Source organism: Rhinoraja longicauda, chromosome 22 (assembly GCF_053455715.1).
Source record: "Rhinoraja longicauda isolate Sanriku21f chromosome 22, sRhiLon1.1, whole genome shotgun sequence".
Lineage (NCBI taxonomy): Eukaryota > Metazoa > Chordata > Chondrichthyes > Rajiformes > Arhynchobatidae > Rhinoraja > Rhinoraja longicauda.
Window position 1 is genome coordinate 33,538,815 of NC_135974.1, and position 10,221 is coordinate 33,549,035.

General features: G+C 47.8%; 1 protein-coding gene across 2 annotated transcripts in view; it reads left to right on the forward strand.

The window, feature by feature from the left end:
* The window catches only part of LOC144604706 (sterile alpha motif domain-containing protein 10-like), an 83,855-nt gene extending 74,061 nt beyond the window's left edge, over nt 1–9,794 (forward strand). For both annotated transcript variants that reach the window (XM_078419354.1, XM_078419356.1), the window contains exon 5: nt 7,655–9,794. In XM_078419354.1, the coding sequence (XP_078275480.1) occupies nt 7,655–7,677 (23 nt within the window). In that variant the 3' untranslated portion in view covers nt 7,678–9,794. The remainder of the gene's footprint in view (nt 1–7,654) is intronic.
* The last annotated feature ends 427 nt before the right edge of the window (nt 9,795–10,221 follow it).

A 10,221-nucleotide genomic window follows, 5' to 3' on the forward strand; every position in this document is an offset into this window, starting at 1 on the left:
CTTAAGGATAGCGGAGTCAGGGGGTATGGGGAGAAGGCAGGAACGGGGTACTGATTGAGTATGATCAGCCATGATCACATTGAATGGCGGTGCTGGCTCGAAGGGCCGAATGGCCTCCTCCTGCACCTATTGTCTATTGTCTAATTTTACCGAACCCAATCAACCGACATACATGCACGTTTTTGGAGTGTGGGAGGAAACCGGAGCACCCGGAGTAAACCCACGCGGTCACACGGAACGTACACTCGGCGCCCGTAGTCAGGATCGAACCACGGTCTTTAGCGCTGTGAGGCAGCAACTCTACTGCTGTGCCAACGTGTGCCCCCACTTGATTTAATCTTTTTTTTTGAGGTTGTCATTAACAACGCAGAGTTTTAAATCCAATGAAGGCTCCCCTGTATATTCTCCACAGTCGGTTTGAAGATTGACTGCTTTTTAATGACAGAGTGTGTACTTTGTAATGCAAATTCCACTTTAAAAAATGTGTTTAATCTTCCCTTTCCTCTTGCCTCATTATTGTAAGCAGACACATCATGAGACCAAATGGAGACTAATTACCTCGACTGATGAAAGTTTGTCGGTTTACAGTTGTTTATGATTCTGTGGCTCTTGGTGAAAAGCACCAAGCAAGTCATCTTGTCGGAGCGGCTCTCAAGATCAGGGATAGCTCTCTTTCGAAAGACACAAAATGCTGGAGTAACTCAGCGGGTCAGACAGCATCTCTGGGGAACCATGGATAGGTGACATTTTGGGTCAACACCATAAGGAAGATTTAGCTCGAGGCTTATTATCGTCACATGTATCGAGGTACAATGAAAACGTTTGCTTTGCATGCTATCCAACAGATCAAATATTAACCATACTTGCATACGATCAGTACAAACTCAAGTAGACAGAACAAAGGGGAAGATAGCGAGTGCAGAATATAGTTCTCAGCACCAGTTTTACAGACTAAGGCCAAGGTCATGAATGGGGAGAAGGCAGGAGAATGGGGTTAGGAGGGAGAGATAGATCAGCCATGATTGAATGGTGGCATAGACTTGATGGGCCGAATGGCCTAATTCTACTCCTATTCCTTATGAATGGGTTAGAGGTGAATCGGACAGTACCCTAGATTATGGAAGGAATGCCGTTCAGAAGCCTGATAACAGAGGGGAAGGTGTTCCTGAGTCTGGTGGTCCGATTCTGGTGGTCCCTTTACTGTGGCCTTACCCCACTTAGTCTTTGTGCAGCAAGCTTCACTGTTCCCCAGAGCACGTTCTCAGCTCCTGGGAATGTGCCAGGCTGCAGAGCTCCATTGTAAATTGAACTGGCTCCCGAAGAAAGATCTAAGCAGAGCAAATTGCATCTATAACTCAATTGTCACATGTCTTCCAGCAGCAGTCAATGTTTGTTTAGTTTTTAGTTTAGAGATACAGCGCGGAAACAGGCCCTTTGGCCCACCGGGTCCACGCCGACCAGCGATCCCCGCACACTAACACTATCCTACACACACTAGGGACAATTTTTACATTTACCAAACCAATTAACCTACATACCTGTACGTCTTTGGAGTGTGGGAGGATACCGGAGATCTCGGGGAAAACCTACTCAGGCCACGGGGAGAACGTACAAACTCCGTACAGACAGCACCCGTAGTCGGGATCGAACCCGGGTCTCCGGCGCTGCATTCGCTGTAAGGCAGCAACTCTACCGCTGCGCCACCGAGCCGCCCTGAATTTGTCTCATTATGCACCCTGAAGAGCAGCTGGAAGAGCTGATCCATGCAAAGTGTAGCAGCTTGGGATGAACTTTGACAAGGACCAGTGTTGTAGTGCAGACCTTGGCAAACGTGCTGCCCACAAAGAGTGGTGGATGCACGCGCTGACAGTGGAGTACTTGAGGCAAAGACCATCGCCACTTTTAAGAAACAACTAGACAGGCTCTTTGACCTTTGTCCCCCTTGATCTCTCGTTTTCACACCTTACCCTTCCATATCTTTATGTCTCCCTCTCCCCTGACATCATCACTCATGTTCTTCATTCCTTCTATCCCGAGATGCTGCCTGTCCTGCTGAGTTACTCTAGCATTTCGTGTCTACCTTTGGTGTATCGATAGGACAGGTTTAGAGGGATACTAGACCAAGTGGACCCATTGGGTCCAAACCTCTCCTGCATTGGTGCAGCACCCTCTCCTCCCCCCCTCTCCCTCCCTCTCCCTTCCCCCTCCCCTCCCCCCTCCTCCACACCACCCCCTCCCCTTCCGCCCCTTCCTCCACCATCCCTCCCTCCCCTCGCCCTTTCCCCTTCCCCTCCCCCCCACTCCATCCCCCTCAACCCCCCTTATCCACCCTCCTCCCTCCTTCCCTCCCTCTCCCCTCCCTCCCTAGGAGATAGATTTAAACTTTAAAATGTGACACCGATTTCAATGAAACATCTTCCATTAGCACCAAAGGGACGACGGTGAGTAAGGTGGGCCTAAAATTGTTGCGCTATCGTGTACCATTTTGGCTGTAGTTCAGGAACAAACAAACAAACAAACGAGAGTTTTAGTATATAGATGGGCCAAATGCAGGCAGGTGGGACTGGTGCAGAGTGGACATGCTGGCCGGTGTGGGCCAGTTGGGATGAAGGACCTGTTTCCATGCTGTGTGGCTCTACAACTCGATGAACAGACACATAGGCAGCATCTGACATCCAAAGATCAGACCCTTCCCTGGGTCAGGCTGGGATTGTTGCTCCTACACCCCCATCTTCTATTTCCCACTTCGCTCCAGCCAATTCTTGCTGCCTACCCCAGCTCCTCAGACACAAGGGAAGAAGGGCAGCACTTACACTACTTGCACTTCAGTCTGAACTTTCTTTAGAGCCTTGCTCTGGATCCACATGACAGACACAAAATGCTGGGGTAACTCAGCGGGACAGGCAGCGTCTGGATAGAAGTAATGGTTGACTTTAGACGAGTGGCACATCGCGGAAACAGGCCCTTCGGCCCACCTAGTCCGCACCGACCAGCGATCGCCCTGTACACTAGCACTATCGTAGACATTGGGGACGATTTTACAACTTACCGATGCCAATTAACCTACAAACCTGCACGCCTTTGGAGTGTGGGAGTAAACCGAAGCACCTGGAGAAAATCCATGCGGTCACAAGGAGAAGGTGCAAACTCCATACAGCCAGCACCCAAGGTCAGGGTCGAAGCCGCCGGTCGGTCTCTGGCACTGAATGGCAGCAACTCTACTGCTGCGCCACCGTGCCGCCCCGACTTGAGGAAGAACTGACATTAAAATCAATTCACATTCCAAAGACTCATTTCCTAATTAAACTTACCTTTTTAATTGGCCTTATCCTTTTAAATGCTTCCAATTATTTCAAACTGTCCGCCATTCCGATCGTTTCTCCACCTAATTAACAGCATAAATCTTCATAAATTTGCATAAATCAGTTTCATTCAACTATTAAAATGAACAAGAGGAACTTGCAACAGGCCCTCTGAAGGACACATTCTCCTCGGGCCAGATTCCAACTTCTGCTCTCCTCCCCGGTCTGAAGAAGGTTTCCCACCCGAAACGTCACCCATCCTTTTTCTTCAGAGACGCTGCCTGACCCGCCGAGTTACTCCAGCACTTTGCGCCTCCTATTTTCGGTATAAACTGGCATCTGCAGTTCCTTCCTACACACACACCCCTGTTTGCTTTCCCAGTTAATGCAGATGTGAGCGATAAATTAGAAGCAGCAAGGTGTCATGCCATAAAAAAGACGTGACATTGTGATTCTTGTGACTCCTGCTGAAAATGCCACATTCAGTGAGAATCAGTGGAAATTATTATGTAATTTACCGCTGTGACTAACGCACAAAGGAAAAAACTCCAGCAGCGAACTTTGAAATATTGGCCGAGTGATATTGAGCTGCCTGAAAAACTGATGGCTTTGTGGCTAGCCACAGCGATTACTCTGCTGCGGGATTCACACGCCGCCTTTGACACTCTGCCTGAATGTGTTTTTTATAGCTGCTTGCTTCCAATAATTCAAGTGTCAAACAATATAAATGGCAAAATTTACGTGCGACGCAGTGGAATTAAGAAATGGAAAGAAAAATGGAAGCGGTGTAAATCAGGCTTTCTAACGTGGAGGCGTCTTTTATCTTTTTATTTTATTTTATTTTTAAGAGATACAGCGCAGAAACAGGCCCTTCGGCCCACCGGGTCAGCACCGCCCAGCGATCCCCGCACACTATCCTACACCACTAGCCAATTAACCTACATTCCTGTGGGAGGAAACTGAAGATCTCGGAGAAAACCCACGCAGGTCACGGGGAGAATGTACAAACTCCGTACAGACGGCGCCCGTAGTCAGGATCGAACCTGAGTCTCCGGCGCTGCATTCGCTGTAAGGCAGCAACTCTACCGCTGCGCCACCGTGCCACCGTTGTCCTTAAAAAATAGAAACAGAGTGCTGGAGTGACTCAATGGGTCGGGCGGCATCTCTGGAGAGCATGGATAGGTGACGTTTTGGGTCAGAACCCTTCTTCATTGCTTCCACCGATGCTGCCTGACCCACTCTGTTTCTCCAGCACTTTGTGTTGTGCTCAAGATTCCAGCATCTGTAGTTTGTTTCACGGGTTTCCAGGAGGATTTTCTACGCTTAGTCCCAATAGACCATAGGTGCAGGAGTAGGCCATTCAGCCCTTCGAGCCAGCACCGCCATTCAATGTGATCATGGCTGAACATTCTCAATCAGATTCAATGTGATCATGTCTGATCATTCTCAATCAGGTCCTCCACTCTGGTGGAGAATCTGAAGAAGGGTCCCGACCCAAAACGTCACCTATCCATGTTCCCCAAAGGTGCTGCCTGACCCACTGAGTTACTCCGGCACTCTGTGTCTTTTTTCTGTAAACCAACATCTGCAGTTCCTTGCGGCTACAACTTCTCTTGTCCACACTCGCTTTGAGTGGGAAGGCAACTGACTGCAGGAAAGCAGTAGAGAGAAAGAGAAGAAGAAGAGGGACGTTTCAGGTGAAGGACGTTTACATCGGAAGTGGGACGCCTTAGAGAGTTTTCAGAGAAAAGCAGGAGAGGTGAAGGGAATGAAAGGGAGCAGGAGAGAAGGAATTGGCCTGAGTGGTGGTGGTACAGGATGGTATAAATATGTTCATTACTTCAAGTCATAGGAGCAGAATGAGGCCATTCAGTCCATCCAGTCTACTCCGCCATTCAATCCTGGCTGATCTATCTTTTCCTCTCACACCTTTGCGAATCAAGAATCTGTCAATCTCTGCTTTAAAAATACCCAATGGCTTGGCCTCCACAGCCGTCTCTCACCTTAAAGCCTTGCCCTCTAGTCTTGGGTAGACACAAAATGCTGGAGTAAATCAGCGGGTCAGGCAGCATCTCGGGAGAGAAGAAATGGGTGACGTTTCCGAGATACAGCGCAGAAACAGGCCCTTTCGGCCCACCGGGTCCGCGCCGACCAGCGATCCCCGCACATTAACACTATTCTACACCCTCTAGGGACAATTTTTACATTTACCAAGCCAATTAACCTACATACCTGTACATCTTTGGAGTGTGGGAGGAAACCGAAGCACCCAGAGAAAACCCACGTAGGTCACGGGGAGAACGTACAAACTCCGTACAGACAGCACCCGTAGTCAGGATCGAACCCAGGTCTCCAGCGCTGCATTGGTTGTAAGGCAGCAACTCTACCACTGCGCCACCGTGCCTAGTAAACTGTATTCATAAGTTCATAAGTGATAGGAGCAGAATTAGGCCATTCGGCCCATCAAGTTGGCTCCGCCATTCAATTATGGCTGATCTATCTTTCCGTCTCAGCCCCATTCTCCCGCCTAATCCCCGTAACCCCTGACTCCCGCACTAATCAAGAAAGTGTCTATCTCTGCCTTAAAAATATCCATCGACCTGGCCTCCACAGCCCTCTGTGGCAAAGAATTCCACAGATTCACCACCCTCTGACTGAAGATTATAGCCCAGAAAACCATCTGTGTTCCGGGATCGTCATCAATTCTCCGTGTCCAATCTTTATGAAGTGAACTTCAAGCTCTGAATGAGTTTGTGTGCCAGGAATTCAGTGTAATTATCCCTTTCCCCCCTGGTCAACGTGCCAGCATTTCCAGGATCTGGAATCATTTGTTCAGGACTCTCATCATCTCAGTAACGACACACTGGGCCCTCACAGAACAGCTTTAGCACAGCTGCAGGACGAACAGCTGCAAAGTAATTAGTTTCATTCACTATTTTTTGATGGTTAAAGCTTCACACTTTTCCATAAACTGTTAAAAGTCATAAATGAAATGGGTAGTTTGTGGGGGGTATAATGTGTATAAGAAAATAACTGCAGATGCTGGTACAAATCGAAGGTATTTATTCACAAAGTGCTGCAGTAACTCAGCAGGTCAGGCAGCATCTCGGGAGAGAAGGAATGGGCGACGTTTCGGGTCGAGACCCTTCTTCAGACTGATGTCAGGGGGGGGCGGGACAAAGGAAGGATATAGGTGGGGACAGGAAGATAGATGGAGATCTGCGAAGGAGGAAGGGAAGAGAGGGACAGAGGAACTATCTAACGTTGGAGAAGTCAATGTTCATACCGTCGGGCTGCAAGCTGCCCAAGTGAAATATGAGTTGCTGTCCCTCCAATTTCCGGTGGGCCTCACTGGAGGAGGCCCATGCATAATCAGGTGGCACGGTGGTGCAGCGGTAGTGTTGCTTCCCTACAGCACCTGGGTTCGATCCTGACTGTAGGTGTCTGAGAGTCCGAAGAAGGGTCTCGACCCGAAATGCCGCCCGTTCCTTCTCTCCAGAGATGCTGCCTGTCCCGCTGAGTTACCCCAGCTTTTTGTGTCTATCTTCGGTTTAAACCAGCATCTGCAGTTCCTTCTGACACACCGACCACAGTCTCAGAATAAAGGGGAGGCCATTTAAAACTGAGGTGAAAAGAAACTTTTTCACCCAGAGAGTTGTGAATTTGTGGAATTCTCTGCCACAGAAGGTGGTGGAGGCCAATTCACTGGATGGATTTAAGAGAGAGTTAGATAGAGCTCTCGGGGCTAGTGGAATCAAGGGATATGGGGAGAAGGCAGGCACAGGTTACTGATTGTGGATGATCAGCCATGATCGCCATCGCCCGGCGCTGCTCGGCCGCGGGACCTTCCATCTCCTTGCGGGGGCTGCGCGAGTCGGGAGCCTCGGACGCCTCGGCAGAAGTCAAACTATCTGTCCGTGGGAGAAGCATGGGGGAAGAGAGAAGAAATTTATTTGCCTTCCATCACAGTGAAGGGGTGTCTGGAGGAGTCACTGTGATGGATGTTTGTGTAAAAATTGTGTGTCTTGTGTCTTTTACTCTGTACTGTTGTGGCTGTGTGGCAAATGATTTTCATTCATTTCATTTTGAATGACAATAAAGGTAATTCAGATTCAGATGGCGGTGCTGGCTCGAAGGGCCAAATGGCCTCCTCATGCACCTATTTGCTATGATTCTATGTTTTATTGTTTATCTTGTATCATGGTGGTGGGTTCTGTTTTGGTTTCATCGTATTGTATATATTATTTTAATATTTGAATAAATATTTTTGATTAATTTTTTTTAAAGAGTTAAGTAGACATGAATGGCTTCCTGTTTCCAGTGTTGCTCATCCTCGCTTTCTTTGTTTTCAGCCTCATTTGACAATGGCTCCTAGCCGACACCTCCCCGCTGTGTCCAGAGTGGACCATCAACACCAAGGCATCATCTGTGCGGGGGCAGATTTCAAACCCTGGAGTATCTGGCAGTGAATCGGTGTGGTCATTCTGCAACAAAGCAACTCCTGGGCTCAGCTGATTTGCAAAACTTCATCACAAATTTACTTTTCAAGGCAAAAGAAAAAAAAAACACTGAACATTTCCTTTTATAGGTTTGTAAATGAAATACAAAAAGAAAAATCTAGTCAGCTGGTGATGGTGATGGAGATGGAAAGGTGCCACAGTTCACTAAACCTGCTCTGTTAAACACTTAACCCCTGCTGATAGTTTGCTGTAAGACCCAGGCAGGGAGTTAGTTATTCTTTTGCAACACAATAAAATGAAACTGCTCCTGAAAGGTTTCATTCAAGCCTCCACCAAGTATTTACCTACAATTTTATACGAATTATTTCAATATTACCACTGCATCTTTAACATACGAGGGGGGGGGGCACAGTGGTGTAGCTGGTAGAGCAGTTGGTGGAGTTGCTGCCTCACGGCACCAGCGACCAGGGTTCAATCCCGACCTCGGGTGCTGTCTGCACGGAGTTTGCACGTTCTCCCTGCGACCGTGTGGGTTTCCTCCAATTTCCCAAAGACGTGCAGATTTGTAGGTTAATTGGCCTCCGTAAATTGCTCCTAGTTGTGTAAAATGTGGATGAGAAAGTGGGACAGCATAGAACTAGTGTGAACACAGCAGATGCTGGTTTAAACCGAAGATAGATACAAAATGCTGGAGTAACTCAGCGGTGTCAGGCGACATCTCTGGAGAAAAAGGAATAGGTGACGTTTCAGGTCAAGTCTGAAGAAGGGTCTCGACCTGAAACGTCACCGAATTCTTCTCTCCAGAGATGCTGCCTGTCCCGCTGAGTTACTCCAGCAATAACACACAGATAAATATACAATAATCAATGGCATAACAAATTAATAATCAGTTATATTCGGTAACCAGACAATAATAATGCCAAACCAAAGAACATAATGCAGCCAAAACAGTCCCGAGAAGCTGCCTGACCTGCTGAGTTACTCCAGCTTTTTGTGAATAAATCGATTTGTACCAGCATCTGCAGTTATTTTCTTATACCCATAGTGGATCATATCTGCTGGTGTAGGGTTTGTGGATGGTGTGTGGTGTTCACGTGTCTGCTGGTTGCTGGGAAGAAGCTGTTCTCAGTCTGAAGAAGGGTCTCGACCCAAAACGTCACCCATTCCTTCTCTCCAGAGATGCTGCCTGTCCCGCTGAGTTACTCCAGCATTTTGTGCCTATCCTCTAGGAGCTGTTCTTGGTATGTACATGAGATTACACAATGAAACTGTGAATTTAGAATAATTACATACTTATTTATCTCGTTGAAATGTCGTAAACCGGGAAGACCAGGGGGGTTGTGCGGCACGGTGGCGCAGCGGTAGAGTTGCTGCCTTACGGCGCCAGAGACCCGGGATTGATCCCAATTGCGGGTGCTGTCTGTACAGGGTTTGTACGTTCTCCCCGTGACCCACACGGGTTTTCTCCGAGATCTTCGGTTTCCTCCCACACTCCAAAGACGTACAGGTTTGTAGGTTAATTGGTATAAATGTAAATTGTCCCTAGGGTGTGTAGGACATTGTTAGTGTGCGGTGATCGCTGGTCGGTGCGGACTCGGTGGGCCGAAGGGTGTGTTTCTACGCTCAATCTCTAACATGCCTTGCCTGTGCCACCTTGAAACTGAACCTTAAAATGCAGTTACAAAAATTAAAAACAGTGGTGCAGCGGTAGAGTTGCTGCCTTAAAGCACCAGAGACCCAGCTTCAATCCTGACTACGGATGCTGTCTGTACGGACTTTATATGTTCTCCCCGTGACTGCCTGGTTTTTCCCCGGGTGCTCCGGTTTCCTCCCGCACTCCAAAGACGTACAGCTTTGTAGGCCATGTGGCTCAGTAATGATTATAAATTGTCCCTAGTTGTAGGATAATGTTAGTTTGCGGGGATCGCTGGTCGGCGGGGGCTTAGTGGGCCGAAGGGCCTGTTTCCATACTGTATCTCTGAACTAAACAAAAAAAAAACTATACTTAAAAATGCTGGAGTAACTCAGTGGGTGAGGAAGCATCTGTGAAGGGAGGGGACAGGTGATATTTTGGGTCGGGACCCTTCTTCAGACCCAAAACGTCGTTAGTCCATTGCCTCCACAGATGCCGATTGACCCTCTGAGTTACTCCAGCTCTTTGATTTTTGCTTAAGATTCCAGTACCTGCATTTCCTTGGGTCTCTCTTGAAACATTAATTGATCAGGTTCCACTAATTCCTCAGACTAATCTTATGTTCTGACGGCTCTGGACAATGCTCCCTTGTAGAATATCACTCAATGAAAACTCTACTTAATGATTGAGAAAATAGCTCAGAACAAGATATCACAGAAAATACATTTCCTGTAATTTGACATGATGGTTACAAAATTCGGAAATGTTTGCTCACTTAAACGCTGCGGCCAAAACACACACTTTGTGAAGAATTCCCACAGATGGT